Source organism: Symphalangus syndactylus, chromosome 1, assembly GCF_028878055.3.
Source record: "Symphalangus syndactylus isolate Jambi chromosome 1, NHGRI_mSymSyn1-v2.1_pri, whole genome shotgun sequence".
NCBI classification, from domain to species: Eukaryota; Metazoa; Chordata; class Mammalia; order Primates; family Hylobatidae; genus Symphalangus; species Symphalangus syndactylus.
The window spans coordinates 124,472,087-124,496,697 of record NC_072423.2 but is presented as its reverse complement, the minus strand read 5'-3'; the positions used below and the strand labels follow the sequence as shown (position 1 = coordinate 124,496,697).

The following is a 24,611-nucleotide window of genomic DNA, read 5'->3' as shown; positions in this document are numbered from 1 at the left end:
TTTATCCTAACTAAAGTTTGCCATGTACCTGACAGGAACAAATGCTAAGCATGGACTGCGTTGCAAAGCCTGTAAGATGAGCATCCACCACAAGTGCACAGATGGCCTGGCACCCCAGCGGTGCATGGGCAAGCTGGTAAGGGCTTGTGCCAGGAGTGAGGCCCACACCTCTCTGCTAGGGCACTTGCCTGCTGCAGTGAGATCACCCCCTCCGAAATCCTTCCCTGAAACCCTGAGCAAAGCACCCCAGAACTGGCTGCCAGCTTGGCTTCCTAATTGGTGTAATCAGAAAACAAAGACAAGGGCTTTGTCAACCTAATCAACAATGCCCCACCTTGAAAGGGAGTCAGGGTCATTAATAGAGTGACCAACTTCTCCCAGGTTGGCACTTTCTCAGTTTTAATACTGAAAGTCCCACATCCTGGGACTGTTCAGCTTTTAAAAGTGAAATTCATGCATCTCAGGAACCTCCTAAGCCCCAGGCAAACTAATGGTTGGTCACCCTAGTGCTTCCTTGGTGGTCAGCTCAGTGGGTAGCAAGAGAGGACAAGAGCTAAGCCCCCACAAAAGAGGAGAGAGTAATAAATATCTGCACCACTTTAACAGAATCATGTTGGCCAAACCAAGGGAGACTGAATGGCTCTTGAGATGACTGATCATACCATCTCAGGAGGATGGGCTTCAGTCCTGGTGCCACATATTGATTAAGAGGCAATTCAAGCCAGGCACAATGGCTCACACCTGTAATCCCAACACTTTGGACACCAAGGTGGGTTGATCGCTTAAGCCCAGGAGTTCAAGACCAGCCTGGGCAACATGGCTTGACCCTGTCTGTACAAAAATTTAAAAATTAGCTGAGTGTGGTGGTGTGTGCCTATAGTTCCAGCTACTCAGGAGGCTGAGATTAGAGGATCGCTTGAGCCCAGAAGGCAGAGGTTTCAGTAAGCCATTATTGCACAACTGCACTCTAGCTTGGGTGACAGAGCGAGAACCTGTCTCAAAAATTTTTTTTCAAAAAGCAATCCAGAGCACATTTGAGGGTAATTGAAACTAGGATGGCCAAAGAATTGTAGAAAGGACCAAGAATGTCTACCCTAGAGAATAATTAGACAGGACATCAACAGCTGTCTTCAACAATTTTAGACCTAAAATTTAGAAGAGTAACTCCATTGTCCTTTGAGGCTCCTGAGGAAAGACCTAAGATCAGTAGATACTAAGTCTTAACAATAAAATATAACGTCTTGCCTCCAGGGTTAGTGAATACTCCTTCACCCCCTCCCATCACTGACAGTGTAAGACAAGGGACACAACTTTCCAGGAACATTAGAGAGGATTCTGGAATTCTAGTAGGGACTGGGCCACCAAGTTCCCATCCAGTGATGGAGTATAGTTAAGTCCAGGTTCTTAGTTTATCTATTTACTCTGATTTGCAATGTCTCTTTTCTCAAACCTCTGCCTCCCCTGCTTCCCCTTCTCCTTCTCCAGTGGTGATTCCCATAAGCAAAGACAGACCATGAATGAGAGGTCAGAAAAACAGAGAAAAGAATCCAGAATACAGAGCAAATGATTCTGGGTAAAGCTCTTCAGATGTACAAGAGCTTGTAGGCCTCCCTCTGAGGTCCACTTACCCATGCCCAGGCCTTTTATTTATATTATTTTAACAACCCACAATAACAAACTGTGGTGAAATAATATGTGGCAGTCCACTTGTAATCCAGGAGGCAATGAGGATCTGGGATGCAAAGGAGGCTGCAGTGCACTGCAAAAGGAGGACAGGCAGGACTGGGGAGGCCAGGGCCAGGACCTTGTTTTCCGGATAGAGTGTAACTTGCTTGTTGCCACTATTCCTCCCTGCCTCTGTGTCCCTGCTGGGGTTAAATTGTGGAATTATAGGATAAGGCAGCATGTTAATGGGAGACAGGAGGGTGGTCCTGGAGAAACAAAATGGTTTTATTTAGGGAGCTCTTGTATGGTTTTCTCCATCTCCAGTGACATTAACCCCTTGCCTTCCTCATTCTCTCTCCAGCCAAAGGGGTTTCGGCGTTACTACAGCTCCCCCTTGCTCATTCATGAACAGTTTGGCTGCATTAAAGAAGTTATGCCCATTGGTGAGTTGGGACATTGATGGGTTGAGTTGAGTTTGAAGCAGCAAAGTTAACATTAATGGCTACTGTCCTCCCACGGCTGCAAAACCCGTGGGGTATCTCTGTGTGTTTGTTTGGTGGCTATTTGGGGTATGACTGTGTGTTTGCTGGAAGGGAAACATAAAGTGGACCAAATTCTCCAGGAATTTTCATCCTCTCCCTGATGAAGCTCAGAAAACACCTAAATCCCAAAGGCTACTGATTAGTAACCCCACCATCAGCAGCATGGTGGAGTGGAAAGAACACGGAGCATGGCTTCCCCCAGACCAGGATCAAAGCCCAGCTCCCTATTGACAACTGTGTGTCTTTGAACAAGTTACTTGACCTGTCAACCCCCACAAAATGAGAACAGCAATTGCTGCTTTTCATAATTGCTATAAAAAATAAATATAGGTTATACACCAATGCTTAGTAGGAGCTCAGTGAATATATTATTCTCTAATGCAGATCAAAAGATGCCCTATATTTATTGATAGCTTTGGCTTGGATTCTTCTCTAACAATATCTTTCAGTTTACTTCTATTATTTTTTCTCTCTCTCTGAAAATCTCGACATCTATTTTTGCTTTTTTTTAGGGGGGGCAAGTTTTAAACTAGAAATTTGTAAATTAGAAAGCTTTCAATTAGAAATTAATGAGGCCCAGTAGTGACAAGTTATTTCTAAAACAGTTGCCTCCTACTGCAAACTTTGTGTCTCAAGTCTTTGTACCTTGGTGAGCACAGCCTCCCAGCAGAGGAGATAAAGCTGATCCCTGCAAGAACCTGGAAATTAGAAAGGAATAACGAAACAGGAAATCCAATCAGGAAGAATTTGGGAGCAGAGTACTAGCTGGTACATGGCAGGACCTGCAAATGGGAGCATGCTGGATGGGGGTGCATCTGTGAGGAACACTTGGCCATGAAAGCCCTGTCTACCCAGAGGCTTAGTTCCTCTGCACAGAGCCTGCTTCTCAGGCGCTGTTCACCCAGGAGATGTGGCAGGGAGTTGGCTGGGTCCTCTCAGATGAGCTTCCTCAGATGAACTTTCTCTTCTGTTGCAGCCTGTGGCAATAAGGTGGACCCTGTCTACGAGACCCTCCGCTTCGGCACCTCCCTGGCCCAGAGGACAAAGAAGGGCAGCTCCGGCAGTGGCTCTGACTCACCTCACAGAACCTCTGTAATTATCCTCTTCCTTCCTCGGTTTGTCTGTGGTGGTCTTGGGCAGAGCGGGCCTCACGCACTGCAGTATGGGGGATTCCACCTAACTGCCTCATGAGGGCAGGTCTGCAGGGAGTCAGGCACCTGCCAAAGAGAAACCCAAAGTGCTCTGAGCCACTAAGGATTAACTTCCTGTTGTCAACACCAAGGGATTATTTTACTTTCCTGCCCAAAGACCATCCCCTTGGCCTCATGCTCCTTGACCCTTCCCACGGACCCCCTCTCCTTTACCCTCCCACCAATATTAGATAACATATGAGTCAACACACAGAAATGTTTGGCTCAAACAATGGTCAGGAACTTGGAAATTCTGGCTATTTCCAGTTTTTCTTTTAGCTACATTCCAGTTCAGAGACACAGCTATTTCTCACATCGTTTGTCTTTTCTCTCTAAGAGAGGGCACACCTCTTGATTGCACACAAAAACTGCCCTCTCAAAGGTACTTAACTATGACTCTGTGGGACACTCACCCTTCCAAGCATCTCTCTTAAGTTTTATCTGACTTAAACTGACTATTCCATGCATCTCTGTGACCTGTTATCATCATCTTGTCTCTGGTTGTTTCAACCAGAATTTCTATAAATGCTCCAAGATGCCATACAACTCTGCAGCCCATGCTGAAAGCCACCATTCCTCCAGCAAAGAGGCAAGGACCTTCCAGTTCACATGGCCACTTAGGATAGCCAGCACTTAGTTTCCAGTTCCATTGTTGCAGCCCCTGCTGGACTGGAAGCTTCCATGCAAGACACAGATGAGCCTTCAAATGGTCTGCCCCACTGAGTCCTCTCAACATCAAGTGACTAGGTGGATTGTGGGAAGAGGGGCAGGGCACATGCCTGGGAGGGGTTCTCAGAGACAGAGTTGAAGCAGCTTCCTCATTGAGTGCAAGTTAAGCCACAAGACTGTAGGTAGGTGAATAGGAATGTAGGTCGGGTAGGCAAGTAGGCAGGTTTATAGGTCCTCTATTGGGTGCAGTTTAAGCCACAAGATCATAGGTAGGTAAATAGGTCAGATAGGCAAGTAGGCAGGTTTATAGGTCCTCTGCCTGATGCCACAAAGCCATCTTTAAACTCACTGAAAGCCCTGTTCTTCATGCATCCACTGATTTATAAGAGGAAAGAACTAAAAATAATTTTTACTCTTTTTTCTTACTGTACATAAAATTGACGTCAGATAGTTCTTTCTTCTACTCAGTTAGCAGACATGAATGAAGGGCCTACAGTTTACTAGCACTGTAGGGGACACAAAAGAAGAGGCAGACATAGCTTTGTACCCTTAGAATTCACAACTTATTTCTGAATACCAAACCAATAGCAAAGAAATCTGACAATGGTGGCATTGTTTATCATTTAAAAAAAAATACAATTTTATATGTCTTATCCCATTTTATTAAGATTGAGAATGTAACATACATGTGTTAAGGATATTATAATGACTGTGTCATATGAGTACTGAAGCATTTCATAGTAAAGATGAAAAATGTTTCACTTCAGTAGACATTGCCTCAAAGCAGTGAGGGGACAATGTGTGTCATTTTAAGATACCTGATGACCTCCTTAAGGAGGAGTTCATTATTATTTGGCATCCAAAAGATAATGCTAATTCTTTTACTGAAAGAAGGATAAAAATGGTGCTAAATGCGATGAAAATATACAGAGCATACATGGGTAGGATTTATATGTAAATAAAGGCTGCTTAGGTTGGGTAACAATAACATACATAAAGTGTTTAGCACAGGGCCTGACATAATTGACACTCAATGAATGGAAATTGTTACTGTTCTATATTTTAATTCATTAAAAAAAATTTTTAGAGATGGGGTCTTGCTGTGTTGCCCAGGCTGGCCTCAAACTCCTGGAGTCAAATGATCCTCCTGCCTGAGTGTACTGAGTAGCTGGGATTACAGGTGCATGCCACTGCACCCAGCTGTTTCATTTTCATTACGCATCTGGCCTTAACAGTGTTTTCTTTGAACCTGATTATTATGAAGTTAAACAAGGATGTAATCCATTAACATGGCAAATATGTTACCTGAGAAGGGCATTTCCCAGAGCCACTCATGCTTGGGCAGTGTTAGAAACCCCTGACTTACTCGAAGGTAACTTCCCTGTTCTGCTCAGCCCATCTCCTTCTCTGATGTGTCCTCATGTAACTCCTTAAGTTGCAGTGTTCCCAGGGGTCTGTTTTTGCTTGATCTTCTTATTCTACTCTCTTTGATTGATCTCTGTCACATTCCTTTGGTTCAAGCACCATCTCTACATTGATGACTCCCTCAGATATTTCCTCTTGCCCAAGCACCAAACCAGTCCTACAGATATTGCAAAATCAGCAGATTCAGACTAAACTCGTATTCCATGAGTGATTAGGTCCTATAATTCAAACCTCAGAAATAATATCAAAGATACTCTTAGTATTTATCACCAGTACTAGAGGTTTGAACCTCATTATCTCTCACCTAGATTATTATAAAGAAATAACTGTGCTACCCTTTTGAGCCTACCCTTAACAGTACCCCCTGATTTATCAACCCTTAAAGAAAGGCTTTGCGCAACTTCCCTAATTAAAATCCTCTATTAAGTTGCTTATGTCAGAACAACAATGCCCAAACTCTTAGGCATGGCATATGAGTCCTGTCATTACCCTAAAAACCCACTTCCCCTGAACTCCCCACATCCATTCCTTAGAACATGTTGCTCCACCGAGCTGAAATTTTTTAAGACCCACTCTATTTTTACACAATGAAGAGTCCCCAGACTCCCCCATGCATGGTGAGTTGCTCCTCCCACAAGCCTTCAAGAATTCCTTTCTTATAGAATATACATGATTGCATTGTAATCATCTGCTTTTGTGTCTATTCCCTGAATAAATACTGAGTATCTGGTGAGTATCTAGGTCCCATTCCTTATTCATCTCATTACATCAGGGACTCATAGAGTGCCTGGCACATAGTGAATACTCAAGAAATGTGTGAAGAATGAGGAAGAATTAACAAGGGACTTTTGAAGACTGACCTCAGAATCCTCCGGGATCCACACAACACTTCATTTCTCACAGCTTAAGCTCTGGGCACAGTTAGCCGTTTTCTGCATAGCCATGCTCTGTCCAGACATTCAAACTATCTCCACCTCTCTCAGACAACATCTCTCCAAGCTTCTGGGTCTGGTTGGGCACCCACCTCTTCCCTGGTCCCCCAGAGCATCCAGTTCATTAATCCATTAGTTGTATATTGCTTAGTAATTTTCACTTTTTTGTTTGATTTTTCTCTCACTTTCCCAGTCCTCTCCTCAATTAGACTAACCTCCTTAAATGCAAGGACTCTTTTATTCACAGCTTTGTGTTTTCATTACTTTATACCAGTGATTCTTAAATGCTGGGGCATATCAGAATCCCCTGGAGAACTTTGTAACAATATAAAGGCCCAGGTTCTGCCAGCCCTTTGTAGAGTGTCAATACATATGTGGTGAGTGCACGCATCAATGAATGAATGAGCACCCTCCTCAGTCAAAACTGCCTAAACTTCTGTAATAGAGGGCTGGCAATGAGCTAAATCAGTGGTTCTCAGTGTGTGGTCTCCCAATCTGCAGCATCAGCATCACCTGCAAACTTGTTAGAAATGCAAATTTGGGTTTCTGTCTCTCAGATCTGCAAAATCTGTAAATCTGATTTGGGGAGCCCAATAATTTCCATTTTAAAAAACCCTCCATGTGATTCTGATGCACATTAAAGTTGGAGAATTACTGAGTTAAATCAAAAACTAAAGTTTGCTTCCAAAGAAATCAGCCCTCTATCTCTCTCCTCTTCACTTTTGCTCTTAACTCCCTCTCTGTGTGAATGGCATTTGAGTGACACATTTACAGTGGCCACAAGCCTGGATCTGAAGTTTGATACAGATCCAAGAATGCTAATCATCTCCCTAACCCCATGTACCACATTGCATCTCCTTTCTCAGGGAAGTGAGGAGGGCCATTGCTGTCAATGAGTTGCTTCCCCAAAGCCACACAGAACTCACTCTCAGCCTGCAACCATCTCCCCTTACAAGTCAAGACTGTTTGTAGATGCCACCCAGCAATCGAAGGAAAAGCACAAACAGAACTGGTCAGAGTAAAGAGATCTCTGTCCACTTTGACCAGCATCCTGAACAAGCCTTTCTCAAATCTTTGGTGAGAGCCAGTAGGTCATCTCACTTCAGTGCAAGCCTCTTCCATGCTTGTGGGAAGCTGGCATTGGTGGAAGGGCAACTGAAAAGCCAGCATATAGAGGCAATTGCAGAGAGACGGCTCCCCAGAGATGGCTCTAATCTATCTGCACTAGCCATAGATGGCTGATCCTGTGGTGCTGAGCTTTGCTGAACTATGACAAACAGACCTCCTTGGAAACATTCCATAGTAGGCAATGAACATGTCAGCCTCCTCATTTGGGGCTGATGCTAAGAAGCAGCAAGACCACCAGAGGGACAATTGGGGATGTCCCAATTTGCTTTCATCTCTAATATAGCTTTGTCTTTAGCAACATCTGGACCCTACAGACTGGTTTTAGGAGAAAAAAGCATAGTTTTCTGAATGTCAAAGGGATGTCCATTTATCACTGTCCACTTATACTGGCACTGGTTCCACCAGTAGATATTTGTTGGAGTTTCGCTCTGTGAAGGCATTGTTCTGAGAGCTGCAGGGAGACAAAGACAAACCAAATTGTACTTAAAGATCTGTCACTTCACTCTTTCCCCGAAGTCCAACCATCCTCAAAGGAAGAAAACAGAAACATTGGTATTTTAAAGTGATTTTGCTTCCTGCCAGCAGGTCAGTAATAATGAACTTCAGCATCTTGCATTTTTTATTTTATTTTTAGTATTTTTATATCCTAAAGTTAACATATGCCTGCATAGCAAAGCTTTGTTCCACAGCTTTATTTTCTTCCAAGGCTGCAGAGGCATTTGTTTTACATTGTTGAGAAGTCACTACTTGGCTGTTTCCAAATTGTTATGTTTTCCTCAATGTACTTTCAAATGTTCTAAAATATAAAAGGCTTGATGGCTTTGGGAAAGCTAAAAGAAACCAAATTCAAACAACATTCTAGGAGTTAGTTGGCTAGTTTATGAATAATCTTCAGTTTCATAAGATTAAATTAACAAATGAAATTCTCTACAAACCAACTTCTGTACAGAAATTGTGAGCTTCAAAGGGAGCAGGGCATGAGTGACTTAGAGACCCTGTGACTTTTTTTTCTTCTTTCTGCTGTGTCATGATAGTAACAGTGTTTGAAAAAAAAAATCTTAAAGCTAAACTGTAACAAAAATCAGTCTCTGGAGGGTGGTGCTAAAGGGCTCTAGGGCTGGCTAGGAGAGCTAAGAAGGTAACTTGTCCCTCTCTGATAAGATATAAATAATTTTTTAAAATATGACTGTCAGGCCAGGTGTGGTGGCTCACGCCTATAATCCCAGCACTTTGGGAGGCTGAGGCAGGCAGATCACCTGAGGTCAGGAGTTCAAGACGAGCCTGGCCAACACGGTGAAATCCTGTCTCTACCAAAAATACAAAAATTAGCCAGGCATGGTGGTGCGTGCCTGTAATCCTGGCTACTTGAGAGGCTGAGGCACGAGAATCGCTCGAACCCAGGAAATGGAGCCGAGATTGCACCACTGCACTCCAGCCTGGGCGACAGAGCAAGACTCCATCTCAAAAAAAAAAAAAAAAAAAAAAAAAATATATATATATATATATATATATATATATATATGTGTGACTGTCCTCAGAGGCCCCCTAAATTCCTCTTTTGAAGAGGATAGAGCCAGTTAGACTGAAGCTGGGTCACGTGGCCCTTTGAAAGAGGCACTCAGTGGTATGCTAGTAAATGTCTAACAACCAAGTCAGCGCTGGACCCTGATTTGTAGCGTTTGCCAGTTCCATGGAGTAAAACTCCTGTGGTGATCCATTTCATGCCACCAGTGTGATAACCATGAGACTCTCACCAGCCCAAAGAGATGCTTTAGCACACCGACGAATAAAGCACAATGCTTAACAGCACGAGCTCTGGAGGCAACGCCTGTGATTCACAGCCCCAGCTCCACCATGTATTAACTATGGGGCCTCAAATAGAGCTACTGATTCTCTCCGGGCTTCAGATTCCTCTCTGAAAAATTGGTCTATCATAGGATTAATTTGGGGAATAAATGAGATGGTATCTATAAAGTCCTTAAAAACATTACATGGTAAATGATCAGGAACCATTAGCTATTTAGAGTGCTGTTATTGTTATTATTGCTTTTGTTCTTGTTATTTCTGTAACCTAAATGGAAGAATGATTGTGACTCACTTTAAAAAGAGAGTCAGGATACATATTATAAAAACAATTAATTTTGCAGCAGTGGAAACAGTATTAATGTGTACCTAAGTAGTGCATCCCTCCACAGTGCATCCCATTCTCTAAAACTAATATTTAAAACACCTGTAGAAAGAGCTAGCATTTTATTGAAAATTTTAAGTGACAGGATATGGACAGGAATTCTGATTTCTCTCTGTTGCCTATTCCTGGGAAGAAGCCTGGCTGTGGCCTGTGCTTCTAGACATTCATGAATATTCAATACTCACTGGATAGCTACCATCACCAAGCCTGAGCCTGCTATAGACACCTGAAGGGAGGTACAGTGCCCACGAGTGGACATAGCTTCTCTGAAGTTAGCCAAACAGCCAAGACAGCAATCACTGGGTCCTTATGTGTCATGAAAATTCTACCTAAGCTCTCTTACACCAAAATCTCTGCTCAATTGACCCACAGATATAACATTGCTCATCCCATGCTCTTTCTTCTTTCCTCCAAGACTTCAGATCTTGTGGAGGTTCCTGAGGAAGCCAATGGGCCAGGAGGCGGGTATGACCTAAGGAAACGCAGCAACAGCGGTGAGTGAGGGAGTTGGCACAGCACAAATGTGGTCACATGAGTCAGGGTCAGGGGGCAGGTCAAGTTGATTTCCAGTCCCCTTGCTTTCTCTGCTAGCTCTGGAATGTAATCAGGGCGAGTGTTCAATGTTGTGGAGAGAATGTGAGCATTGTTTCTGGTGGATTTCAGTGATTTGCCCTAATATCTTCCTGAGCTCTACATCCTGAGTTCTCATACTTTATGAGAGTACATATACTCATATATATATATAAACTGAGCTATATTAGGGTTTAAGAGTCACTTCCAGAACATTTTGTGAATACGTCATTTTCTCCACTGAGCTGGATTAGATTAGCAAACCAAACTACAGAGAAGCTAATTTGTGCTACACCTTAGGTACCTGAAACCAAGTGGTGGTGAGGCCCAGGAGGGAAGTGTGGGCCTCACATTTGGCTCCTTCCCCAGCAGAGACAACTAAAAAGCTCAAAAAACTGATATGTACAATCCAGCCAAACATTCTATATTAAGATTATTTAATCTAGTAATTTAAGCCTTTGTTATAATAATTTCTAAAATATTTATTAAATGCTAACTTCATACTTCCACTTGCTGACATTAAGAGCCGCCTCGTAATCTAGAGCTTAAAGACATGTGACCAGATCCTTATGGATGCATTCTTGCTAGGCCTTTTTTACATCAATAACTACTTAACCTTCCCTCATTTATCAAAAAATATTTATGAAGCATTTACTATCATTAGCAACAGTGTATTAGTCAAAGTCCTGCAGGACCTGAGTTGCATTGTTAACTTGAGCTGAATGCATTCTCATGGCAGAAGTTATCCCTCCAAACTCCACTCCAAGCCCTGCCTTTTCCAGCCTGGATGCAGAAATTCCTCATTCAATGCCACATAGCTGTTTTGTCAACAGCTGTCTGATGGGGAATCACTTTTACTTCCTTCACTCTGGGAATTCATTTATGGCTCTTCTTTAATTAGGACTATGCCTGTGTGATTCCCACAAGGCACCATGTGCTCAGCTGCCCCAGGATTTTCCTTCCTAAATAAATGCCAGTGTTCACCATGCCCCCCTTGCCAGGCCCACACACATCTGCTAAAGCTCACCACTGGGGTAAGGATTCTTTGGCATCACATGAGGAAAACTGTAGTTTTAGATAATTCAAACAACCACTGAGCACTTAGCAGTGCCATTAGAGAGACAAATTAGAGGGTATTGGCTTCGAGGGGAACCTCATAGCGGGTCAGCAGCACAGCAGGGCCATCCCAGCCCAACTGTCTGGCATTGCAAGACCAGCAACTGAATTTAAACAGCAACCCTAAAGTTTCTCAATATCTGACTCACCAGAGACTTGCATGATAATGCTTTAAGTGTGATCAGCTGCTCAGTCCTGAGTCTGACCTCTGCTTTCCCCCTTCCCCTGACACTCTTCTCATCAACATCACTGCTGGCCTCCTCCTCACTAACTGCGCTGGAAACATTTGGTCCTTGGCGCATTTTTGCTCCGGAAGCAGAGTGCTAGACTTCACTTAATACTCGTGTGATCCCAAAGCAGTGACCTAGCCTCTCTCTGCTTCAATCACCTCATCTCTAAAATGAAGATAATAACACCAAATCCATAGGGTTCTTATGATCTTTGGATGAGATAATGAATGTAAATACTATCCATACATTGATGACTCAAACTTCATCTTCAGTATTAGGCTTCCTTGCTGCCTTGAGATGCCTATCACCTATTGGACATTGCCATCTGAATGCAGAATAGTCTTCTTAAAGTTAACGTACCCAAACCTTACTCTTGATCCCCTCACCCAGCCACACATTCAGACTGGCTCTTCCCACAATTGTCTCTGCTCAGTAAATAGAACTCCATTCAACCAGTTGATTAGGCCAAAGTCTTTGACATCAGCCCTGACTCCCTCTTCCTCTCACACCTCAGATGTAATCCATCAGCAAACTCTAACTGCTGCTTCTCAAAATTATGCCCAGCATGTGCTCACTGCTGAACTCTCTGCCTCAGCCATCCTGGCCTGGCTCTGTCTATGCTGTTGCCCACCAATTCCTTGAGGAGTTAGAACACAATTTACACTGAGGGTTTCTTCTCTCAAAAGGTGGTCTTAATAGGATTTTAAAATAGAAAGGGCTATATTTAGCAATCATTGATATGTAGCATCACTGCTATTAACAAAGCCATCATACAGTCGTAAAGTGTCAGAGATGCAGGTAGAGCCTCGCTACTCTAAATGTGGCTCATGGACAACTCACGTGAGCATCACTTGAAAGCCTGTTAGAAATAGCAAGTTTCAGGCCATTCCACACCTTGCTGAATCAGGATCTGCATATGAATCTGTGGTTCATAGGCTCATTAAAGTTTAAGAAGTAGGACTAGAGGTCACTTAGTCCAATTCCCTCCCCTTCAATACACACACATGCACACAATACCCCCCGTATAGATAAGAAAACTAAGTCACAGAGTAGTACACACAAAGACACCAAGTTGACAATTTTCCATCTCTTCTGTGTTAAGGGGCATTTTCACAGCCTTTTTCAAAGAGATATGGTGAAAGAACTTAGCAAGCAATAAACTCCCAAAAAGTGCTGGAGATGTATTAACGATTCTTTTGATCAGCAATAGCTTTCTCTACAATGCACCCTGAGAAGCTAGGTGGATTAATTATGCAGCAATTTGCTTCAAAACACTTTCCTTCGATTGGCTTTAATGTCCTGTCCATGCAGTTTGAGAAACAACATGGAGAAAACACCCTACATATGTGGTCCAAGTTCCCACAGATCTTCTCAGTCATGCAAGGAGGGTGTTGCTGTTCAGAAGCAGTGTCTAGGATTACAGTCACAACCAGTTCTGCATTACATGTTCATTTATGTCTTAAAAAACATGCAGTGCACACAGGTGTCATTTCTTCCAGCCAGCTATTATGTCAAATTCCTTGAGGAATATCTCCAAAGCCACCTTGGAAGGAAGTACAATTCATACTAATTTCTTTACTGCTAAGAGTACAGTCTCTCCTTTCTCTCTTATAAATGATCCTTGGCAGGTCTGAGTATTTCTGGTTGTTGTTTTGAACACTATTCCTGGATGCATCATAAATATACATGGAGGAAATTGTTGGTCTTCACCTTTGGCTTAACTGCTAGAAGCTTCACTCATAACAAAGTAACAAGCAAAGAGAGAAGTAAAATCTCGCCTGAAGTAAAATCTGGCCTGCTTATTTCAGCTCCAAATGCCAAATAATAATGTTATTGGCTGCCTTCAGTAATTGCATTTCAGAATGACTGTATGTGATCATAATTTTCCTAGAAGACAAACAGGCAGAAGAGGACATAAGCAATACAAATTCCTAGAATTTTCTTCAAAAAGGGCTGGGTTAATCACAGCCACTTAAGGATATTACAAAATTGAATTATTACCTCACTTTGCACTAAAGCAAAGAAATTTTATTCTTTAAAAAAAAAAAAAAAGGCAAACTCAGATCTGGAAAATATATCCTAGCCTTTAGCATGTACTAATTCAATATCTCAAATTTTAAGGTGTCAAAAAGAGCAAATATTTTCGTGGTTAAGTTGGCAGATGCCCCTGGTTTTGGTACCACTCCAGTGGATAATTTCTACATTACAGATACAAATATTTGTGGTATGTTTCTGCAACACATGCTTTGTATCAAGTTCAGGTAAAGATCTTTTTTAAACTTGAACAGAAGATTCCCTTTCCAGCAATGTGGAGAACTGCACATTCAGAGGAATTTTTCCCAGTTTAGCACTCCTAAAACCGTTAAGAGAAAGAATTGTTCTAAAAAAAATTCTAGTTAATGTATGGCTGAGCTGGCAGCAAAATAAGGCAATTCTTTAGAGTCTAGGAATGACAACAAAACATGAATTCAGAGATACAAGCAGGTAAAGGATTTACTGTGCACATCCCTAGAGGCTTAGCTTGGGAAATAATAGGCCCCATTTATGAACAATAGACAATAAAATGGGGAATGGCCAGGGTATTAGGTTGGATGAAAGGCCCTTTTGAAACATATTAATACCCCAAAAGATACCCTTAGGATCACTGGACAAAGAGAATTCCCTGCAGAGGAATATGCTATATCAGCCTTAACTCAGGTGGAAAAGAATGGAAACAAAAAAGTGGAGAGGAAAGAGAAAGAAAGAAAGACGGGCAGGGAAAAGGAAGGGAGGGAGAGAAGAAAGGAAAGAAAGGAGGAAAGAAAGAAACAGTCTTCTTACTTGGATTTTAGGGCCTGAATTCATACTACCTGTATGGGCAAATAATATAATAATAAGAAATTTTAGTTTAATATAGTTTAAAGTGGCCCAGGTACAGTAAGATCACCAGGCATTTCACAGAAACAACAAGAAAATTTTAAACCAGACCTCAAAAACTTCTCAGAAATGAATACTCAAAGAACACAAGCTAACAATCAAAATTCACCAAACACATGAGAAAATGAGCCATGATGAGTAAGTATTAGCAGAAACAACTAATTTTATGGTCAGATTTTCAAGACTGTACGTGTAAGAATTATCAAACGAAGAAATATATAACTATATAGTTGTATACATTTAAAATGTTAAAAATGGACCATAAAACATAACAAAGGAAAAAGAGACTATCAAAAGTAAACAGGCAAGCTTGAGGAAAGTCAAATAGAACTTCGAGAATTTTTTTTAAGTAGAAATTTGATTGATGGGTTTAACAGCGTATTAGGCATAAAGAGAGAATTAGTTCCCTAAAATATAGAACCAAAGAAATGTTAGGGTATAGTTAGGAAGACAAAGCAGTAGAATTTGTGAGATTAAAAGTGACATGAAAGATAAGTAAGTCCAACATGCATCTAACTGACAATCTAGAAGTGCATAAAGAGAGAATGGGGCCCCGGGCACAGTGGCTCACACCTGTAATCTCACCACTTTGGGAGGCCGAGATAGGAGAATTGCTTGAGCCCAGGAGTTTGAGACTAGCTTGGGAAACATTGTGAAACTCCATCTTTACAAAAAATACAAAATTAGCCAGGTGTGGTGGTGCCTGTCTGTAATCCCAGCTAGCTGGGAAGCTGAGGTAGGAGAATTGTTTGAACCTGGGAGATTGAGGCTGCAGTGAGACAGGATTATGCCACTGTACTCCAGCCTGGGAGAGACAGCACCAGACCTTGTCTCAAAAAGAGAGAGAGAAAGAGAATGAGAGAGAGACAATATTTAAGAACATACTTGTGGAGAATTTTCCAGAATTGATTAAAGACACCATTACTCAAATTTAGAAATCTATACCTACACTCCAGCCTGGGCGACAGAGCGAGACTCCGTCTCAAAAAAAAAAAAAAAAAAAGAAATCTATACCTAGACATAGGTTACTGAAACTGCAGAATTTCAAAGATAAAAGAAAACATAAAATGCAGTATGAAAGACTGATTACCTACAAAGAAATGAAAATTAGACTGTTACTTCTTACAAATTACAGTATAAGTGAAATAACAGTAGAATGCTATCTTCAGTTTGCTGAAAGAAAAGTGATTCTTAACCTAGAATTGTAAATGAAGCAAAACTCTTTCAATAATATATTTTTCAGACAAAAACTGTATTTACAGTTCAATTAAGAAAGACCTATATTTAAAATATTTTAAAAAGATGTACTTCAAAGAGGAAAATATGACCTCAATGGAAAGACTGAAATGTAAGAAGAGATAAAGAGCAAAGAAAGTGGTAAACATGTGGTTAACTCTAAGCAAACACTGGATACATTTTTAAAATAATGTTTTTAAAAAGTTGTTAATAAAACATTAGCTGAAATACTGACTTCATGTGGGAAATGGGCATTCAGAGATTATGTATTGCTTGGGAGGAGATTAAATATACTATTTCACTTCCTATTTTGTTAAAACATATCTCATAAAATTTCTAAGATGACTGCTAAAGGAATAAAAAATAGACTCAACCTTCCAAACCAGAAAGGGAACCAAACTGAAAGATGAGAAGGAGAAAAAAAATCAATCAATTCAAAAGAAAGAAGGGATGGAAAGTGGCAAAATAGAAGAAAAAGCATAGAAAATTTGGGACAAATACAAAATAAAATGTTAGGAAGGAATCCCAATTTTTCAGTAATAAAAATAAATGTAAACTGATTTAAGCACTCTAGATAAAAGATAAAGTTTTTCAGACTAGATTTTTTAAATGACCTATATACTGCTTATAAATATCTAAAACATAAGGATGTAGAAAGTTAAAAAAACAAAAGTTTTTTTTTTTAACTTTCTGCAGGGGGAAGAAAGAAAAACATAGGCAGAATAAATAACTTTTCAGATATAGAAACCAAGGGGCAACCATAGGCAAATATTAAGCAAAAAAAATTATATAGCTGTATTAATGTGTGAAAAATTGACTTTAAGACCAAGAAAGCATTACTAGAATTTAAAAGTGTTATTTACATGGTCATGTTCACTTCATCTGAAGAGATAAATTCTAAACTTGCATATACCTGATACATAGCCTGAAAAATGATAGAAACTCCAGGAGAAATTGACAAAATTATTCCAAATTCTTGAGTGATTTTAAGATGCCTTTCAGTTATTAGCAAACCAGATAGACAAATATTCTGTACAGATATAGAGGATTTGATGACACATTTGATAATCCTAATCTAATTTACCTAAAAAGGACACTCCATGTAACAAGAAGATTCACATTCCTTTTAAGAACACATGTGGTAGATATATACCATGGAATACTATGCAGCCATAAAAATGAATGAGATCATGTCCTTTGCAGGAACATAGATGGAGCTAGAAGCCATTATCCTAAACAAACCAATGCAGAAACAGAAAACCAAACACCGCATGTTCTCACTTATAAGTAGGAGCTGAACAATGAGAACACATGGACCCAGGGAGGGGAACAACACACACTGGGGCCTGTCAGGGGAAGAAGATCAGGGAGGGAGAGTATTAGGAAAAATAGCTAATGCATGCTAGGCTTAATGCCTAGGTGATGGGTTGATAGATACAGCAAACCACCATGGCACATGTTTACATGTGTAACAAACCTGCACGTGTACCCCAGAATTAAAATTGAAATTAATTTTAAAAAGAACACATGGAATTATTTAAAATACTGATCACCCACTAGGTCATAAAGCCAATTTCATGAATTTCAAATAATTATTATTATATAGAATACATCTTTCTGACCACAGTGCAAATTAGATAGAAATCAATAGTCAAAAGATAACTAGGAAAACCAATAACTTATAAAATAAAAACACTTCTAAAATTTTTATAGCTTAGCTGGGCATGGTGGCTCACACCTATAATCCCAACACTTTGGGAGGCCAAGGTTGGAGGATCATTTGATGCCAGGAGTTCAAGCCCAGCCTAGGCAACTTAGGGAGACTCTGTCTCTACACAAAATTTAAGAAAATTAGCCGGGCAGGGTGGCACATGTCTATAGTCCAGCTACTGTGGAAGCTTAAGCCTGGAAGGTCGAGGCTGCCGTGAGCTATAATTGTGCCACTACTCTCCAGCCTGGGCGACAGAGCAAGACCTTGTCTCAAAAACAAAGAAAAAACAAACAAACAAACAAACAAAATCACATGTTAAAGGGATTCATAATAAAGACTGGAATATTTAAAGCTAAATAAGAATGAAAACATATCAAAACAACATGTATCCAAAGTGCTAAAGTTGGGATTTGAGTATTTAGCTTTAAAATGAGTGTTAAAAAATAAGAAAGTCTGAAAAGTAATATCTAAGCACTATACTTAAGGAAAATAAAATAGAATAAACTCAGAAAAGCAGAAGGCAATAATAAAGACAAGAGCAGAAATTATTAAATTGCAAAGATAGATCAATAAATCTTGAGTGTTTTTTAAACAAAATTACAATCTCTAATGATTTTTTAAGATAAAAGAGATGAAACAAAAATCAATACAAAAAAGAGAAACATAACAGAGATTGAAAAGAAAACCAAAGAATTTTATAACCAACTTCATGCCAATGTATTTTAAAACATTTTTAAATAGGCAGATATAAAGATAGATATCAACGATTAAAGCCTGACTCAAGAAGAAATAGAAATAGGAAACATGAATTTTCTTATAACATTTATAGAAGCTGAATCAATATTTTAAATTTTGCACAATGACAATACTAAGCCTGAAAAACTTTACCAGCAAATTCTACGAAACATTTAAGGAAGAGAAAATTTTCAGATTACATAAGCTCTTTCAGAGAAACAAGAAGTAGCAAGGAGGAAGGACAGCAGCATTCTCCAACTCAAGTTTATGAGGCTAGGATTATACTGACTTGAAACCCAAACAAGGATGTCATGAAAAAGGAAAATCACTGGCCAGTCTTTCTCTTGAATGCAGAAATCTCAAGCAAAATCTCAGTAAACTGAACCCACAAAGTATTTTTAAAAGACATTGTATAATTACCCAGTTCAACTTATTCCAGGGATGCAAATTTGGGTTCACATCAGATAATCCAGTAATGTAACTTGCTGCATTACTAGGTTAAAAAAATAATAATCTAACTAAAAAACACAGTGGTCTTGGGCCTCACAGGTCTGCAAGGTAAAAAACAAAAGACAGCATATAGGATAGGAAAAGAAGAAAGTTCTTTGGGGATGTGGTAAGAACTAAAGGTTCATTTTGCTTCTGTAACATTAGAAACTATGCCTACATAATAGACATATTCTTTGAATTCTTGTTATGGGTGAAATAAACAACCAAATTATTTTTCATGAAATAACTTAAAGCATGAAAAATAAAAGGTTTTTGGTAGTTACCTTTCTTTTCTCCCCTTCCATTAACTCAAAGTCTTATAAATGGTTGGAATAGGTTTTAAAAATTATTTTTGCAACCTTCCATTTCTTCTTGCAACCATACATGAAAACATACATAGGGTCACTTCAAATATTTTTCAGCAAAGTTTACAAAGATGATACACATTTTGAGCCAGATGGCCAGAGGGAGATTCAATACAAAGATTAAAACAATGTGAAATTACAAAATTGTAAAATCAATCCACACTGAACATTGTATATGCACTTTATGTAGATGCCCTTTTAGGCCAAATCAAGAATTTTCTAGGAAGATTCTCTTTATATTTCCATTCAAATATTTAATATTCTTTCAGGGGTGTCCAGTTTTATACTTAGGGAATCAAGTGTTTACAGCAGGATTTCAGACAGTCACACAATACCAGAAAAAGGTTTTGCTAATCTCTACTCTTTTTAGACTGGTGAACATCAAGTTGAGTGGCCAAATATTGAGGCAGACAAGATTCACAGAACCGGGCCTTCATTTTCTGGTTACTTACAAACCAGAGCTCCACCAATGACTGCATATTGGCTTCCTAGGGATAATGGAATTTCATCCATAGACTCTGGAACTATAAGCCAAGAAGAATAGATATTTGATAAGCATCAGTACATTTACAGAGGCTCTTGTTCTGAAGCACGTTTTCTATATCACTGTTGTTGAGGCTATTTTAAGAACAGTAAAGACTGTCAGTGCACTAATGAAATAGGTTATAGAGCTTTCTGTGGTGATCCCCTCCCTCTACTGACATTTCCTTGATAATCTGAAGGGAAATCAAGGAGAAGAATAAAGCAGCAACATATAATCTAAAAATTTCAACTCATCGAAATGGTAGAGTAATATAAACAACAAAGCTTTATTATATAAACTTGGAAATATTTACCACATTTTTGTTTAAGGAAAATACATATGATGAGAATGATAAAGCTATGACATAAGTCATGGACGTAGGTTAGGCTGACCAAACTAGATAAGGCAGAAGTCCCATTATCCATCAGGAACCTCCCAGAGCTGGGTATGTAGACAATGAAAGCTCCTGCTCATTTTGTTTATTGTTTTTTGTTTTTGTTTTTGTTTTTGTTTTTTAGATGGAGTCTCACTCTATCACCCAGGCTGGAGTGCAGTGGTGCAATCTTGGCCTCACTGCAACCTCCACCTCGCACCAGGCTTAAGCAATTCTCCTGCCTCAGCCTCCCGAGTAGCTGGGATTACAGGCATGTGCCACCATGCTCAGCTAATTTTTGTATTTTAGTAGAGATGGGTTTTCACCAAGTTGGCCAAGCTGGTCTTGAACTCCTGACCTCAAGTGATCCACCCGCCTCAGCCTCCCAAAGTGCTGGGATTATAGGTGTGAGCCACCGTGCCCAGCCTTCCTGCCCATTTTGTGAAGGCTTGTCCACTATCAAAGGCTACAGAGTGGATACTTAAATACAAAAGGAAGAAAATTATACTTCCCAAGAATAAACTAAAAGAAAAACCAAATAGTAGCCCCAATGCACTGACAATAAGAAATCAAGGAAATATTTTGAAGTTTAAAACTAAAGCTTTAATCTTCAAAATAGAATGTAGATATCTTCAAGAAACTACAATCAAGATATTGAATATAGATTAAAGAATCTTATTTAGAAGAGGCAGCTCAAATACAACTAAATTGGACTATACCTCACCCACCACCCCATTAACAAGCGGTTTGATGCATTCAACAAGGACAAATGCTCCTGAGAGGTACACTACCAAATGAGATCAAATATGAACACACTATTGCCAATCATAAGAGGCAAGTGCTAGTCAGGCATGTACAAAAGTTGTGGGAGCACAGAGAAGGTGGTGCAGAATGCTGCATGGGGAGGCAGGAGAAGAGACATGTGGAAGACCACCTGAACGCTGGGTCACAGAGGGTGAGGAAAAGGCAGTAAGTAGCAAAGTAGAAGCTATGGTACTTAGAATAAATAAAGCCACCTTTCAGGAATATTTTTTTAAATGGTAACTAGATTCACAGAGCACCTGCTTTCTCTTGTCTCCTTCAGTGTTTACATATCCAGAAAATGGCACTGATGATTTCAGAGATCCAGCGAAGAACATAAATCACCAGGTATTTATGGATGTCAGAGAAGACAAGTAAGACAGGAGTCCTTAGATAGACCTGCAGGTCACCATCCAAGTGGGTCATGAAATCAATTTAGTGAGTCCAGACCAGCCTCTTTAGAGAATAGAATAATATAGCACAACGTACCATAGCATGGAATAAACAGAACTAGCACAGTGCATAAAAGGTAAAAAGAGTAAGCATTGTACTGTGCACCTTTTGTTTCTGTTATATAATGTATAGATTATAGAATTATATATTATCACTGTATTTTATAGAATGTATGTCATATTTTATGTTCATTTACATATGTAAAATTAAGACAGACTAGAATAATATTATATAATGTATCTGAGCTTTGAAGAGCAGAGTGAATTATAGATAAAAAGATATATATAGTTGTGTACAGCTTTTGTGTATGTTTTCTATAAATTTATAGCATGTATTTATATTAGTATATAGTTAGATATATGATGCAACTATATCTGAGGTAATATATAATTTTAACTTGTTTATTATAAAGCATAAATGTTTTCATAGCATTAAAATTTATTTGGTTAGTAATAATAGCTAATATTTATATGATACTTACAAGAGTCTTTTATCATCTGTAAATTGGGGACAACAATAGAATCTAACAGAGCTGTTGTTAAGTTCAAGTATGCTAATGCATGTAACATAATGCCTAGCACACAACAAACTATCAAAACAGCAGCTTGTATTGTCATTATTGCAAGGTTTCATTGCCAATAGATGGTGGTACCATGATGTAAACTAAATCAGTCTCATGCCAAAACCTATGCTTTTTTCTCAACATAAATGAACTAATTGCCAGATGAATATACCTGGTTCCCTTTGATATACTAGATACCAACTTTTTGGCTAACTGATAAAACAGTTAATTTTAGGAAATGAGAGTTATACACTACTATTCACGTGTCCCTCTTTCTTTAGAAAGAATATTCCCACTTCTGAAGTCTAACTTGTACCATTTTTCATGAACAGCTATATTATGAAAGAAAATTTATTTGAAGAAAACTGCAATATTTCTGACAAAGAGTTCCAAATAATTGTTTTCAAATTGTTTATAGTGAAATCAACCTCGATTAAGAAATTTAAAATAAATGCAAAGTTGAAAGAAAATCTTTAATAATGGTTAGATATTTTAACACTTACGATCCATACACTGAAATTACATTGCAATGACTTCTCCATTTCCTGTTTTCTTTCTTTCCTCTCTCAATTTCTTTCACCTTTCTTTTCTCATTTTTCTTTTATATTCTCTTTCAGGGATCTCTTTCCAAAGACCCATTACAGATGAACACCTATGTTGCCTTGTACAAATTTGTACCACAAGAGAATGAAGATTTGGAAATGAGGTAAAAACCTTCTGTAAAGAAAAAAAAGAGTAAAATTTTAAAGTCAGTATTTCTCCACGTGAAAAAGTAATTCCATCTGTGCCCCTTCTAATGCTTTATAGCTGTGATTCTCAAACTTTAGCATGTATCTAATGACCTGCAAGGCTGGTTAACACACAGGCCCTGTCCCCAGAGTTTTTGATTCATCAGATCTGAGGCAGGGCCTAAGAAGCTGCATTCCTAAGGAGTTCCCAGGTGGCACTGACAGTGCTGGCAAAGGAACACACTTTGGGAAGCACCACTTTAGTACATGCTCAACAGAACTGCTAATGGGAGTTTTCATGAAGGTTGAACGTTAAATGCACTTGGCATCTGGTGGGGCCTAATAGGGAATCAAAAAATATATTTAATCAAATATCAGATAGTTGCTGATGTGTGGTGTTATTTCTGAGGCCTCTGTTCTGTACCATTGGACTATATGTTTTGGTACCAGCACCATGCTGTTTTGGTTACTGTAACCTTGTAGTATAGTTTGAAGTCAGGTAGTGTGATGCCTCCAGCTTTGTGCTTTTGGCTTAGAATTGTCTTGGCTATGAGGGCTCTTTCTTGGTTCCATATGAACTTTAAAGTAGTTTTTTCCAATTCTGTGAAGAAAGTCATTGGTAGCACTGAATCTATAAATTACTTTGGGCAGTATGGGCATTTTCAGGATACTGATTCTTCCTATCCATGAGCATGGAATGTTCTTCCATTTGTTTGTGTCCTCTCTTGTTTCCTTGAGCAGTGGTTTGTAGTTCTCCTTGAAGAGGTCCTTCACATCCCTTCTAAGTTGGATTCCTGGGTATTTTATTCTCTTTGTAACAATTGTGAATGGGAGTTTATTCATGATTTGGCTCTCTGTTTGTCTATTATTGGTGTATAGGAATGCTTGTGATTTTTGCACATTGATTTTGAATCTTCAGACTTTGCTGAAGTTGCCTATCAGCTTAAGGAGATTTGGGCTGAGATGATGGGGGTTTCTAAATATACAGTCATGTCATCTGCAAACAGAGACAATTTGACTTCCTCTCTTTCTATTTGAATGTGCTTTATTTCTTTCTCTTGCCTGATTGCCCTGGCCAGAACTTCCAATGCTATGTTGAATAGGAGTGGTGAGAGAGGGCATCTTTGTCTTGTGCTGGTTTTGAAAGGGAATGCTTCCAGTTTTTGCCCATTCAGTATGATATTGGCTGTGGGTTTGTCATAAATAGCTCTTATTATTTTGTCCTTCCATCAATACTTAGTTTATTGAGAGTTTTTAGCATGAAAGGGTGTTGAATTTTATTGAAGGCTTTTTCTGCATCTATTGAGACAATCATGTGGTTTTTGTCATTGGTTCTGTTTATGTGATTATGTTTATTGATTTGCATATATTGAAACAGCCTTGCATCCCCAGATGAAGCCGACTTGATCGTGGTGGATAAGCTTTTTGTTGTGCTGCTGGATTCGGTTTGCCAGTATTTTATGAGGATTTTCACATCGATGTTCATCAGATTTATTGGCCTGAAATTTTCTTTTTTGTTGCATCTCTGCCAGGTTTTGGAATCAGCATGATGCTGGCCTCATAAAATGAGTTAGGGAGGAGTCCCTCTTTTTCTATTGTTTGAAATAGTTTCAGAAGGAATAGTACCAGCTACTCTTTGTACCTCTGGTAGAATTCTGCTGTGATTCCATCTGGTCCTGGGTTTTTTTTGGTTGATAGCCCATTAATTATTGCCTCAATTTCAGAACTTGTTATTGGTCTATTCAGGGGTTCAACTTCTTTCTGATTTAGTCTTGGAGGGTGTATGTGTCCAGGAATTTATCCATTTCTTCTCAATTTTCTACTTTATTTGCGTACAGGTGTGTATAGTATTCTCTGATGGTAGTTTGTATTTCTGTGGGATCAGTGGTGATATCCCCTTTCTCATATTTTATTGTGTCTATTTGATTCTTCTCTCTTTTCTTCTTTGTTAGTCTGGCTAGCAGTCTATCTATTTTATTAATCTTTTCAAAAAACCAGCTCCTGGATTCGTTGATTTTTTGAAGGGTTTTTCGTGTCTCTATCTCCTTCAGTTCTGCTCTGATC

General features: G+C 39.4%; 2 protein-coding genes across 10 annotated transcripts in view; one reads left to right on the top strand and one right to left on the bottom strand.

The window, feature by feature from the left end:
* LOC129489162 (neuroblastoma breakpoint family member 6-like) overlaps positions 1–24,611 on the bottom strand; it is a 200,418-nt gene that overhangs the window by 38,064 nt on the left and 137,743 nt on the right. The window contains 1 exon segment of the mRNA XM_063639063.1: positions 3,286–3,424. The gene's annotated coding sequence lies outside the window, so the exon portion shown is untranslated.
* STAC (SH3 and cysteine rich domain) overlaps positions 1–24,611 on the top strand; it is a 179,904-nt gene that overhangs the window by 114,672 nt on the left and 40,621 nt on the right. For 8 of the 9 annotated variants that reach the window (XM_063636707.1, XM_055283574.2, XM_055283563.2 and 5 more), the window contains 6 exons: positions 36–136; positions 2,027–2,108; positions 3,184–3,299; positions 10,155–10,233; positions 21,088–21,152; positions 22,437–22,525. In XM_063636707.1, the coding sequence (XP_063492777.1) occupies positions 36–136; positions 2,027–2,108; positions 3,184–3,299; positions 10,155–10,233; positions 21,088–21,152; positions 22,437–22,525 (532 nt within the window). The remainder of the gene's footprint in view (positions 1–35; positions 137–2,026; positions 2,109–3,183; positions 3,300–10,154; positions 10,234–21,087; positions 21,153–22,436; positions 22,526–24,611) is intronic. The other variant, XM_055283591.2, reaches the window with a different exon arrangement.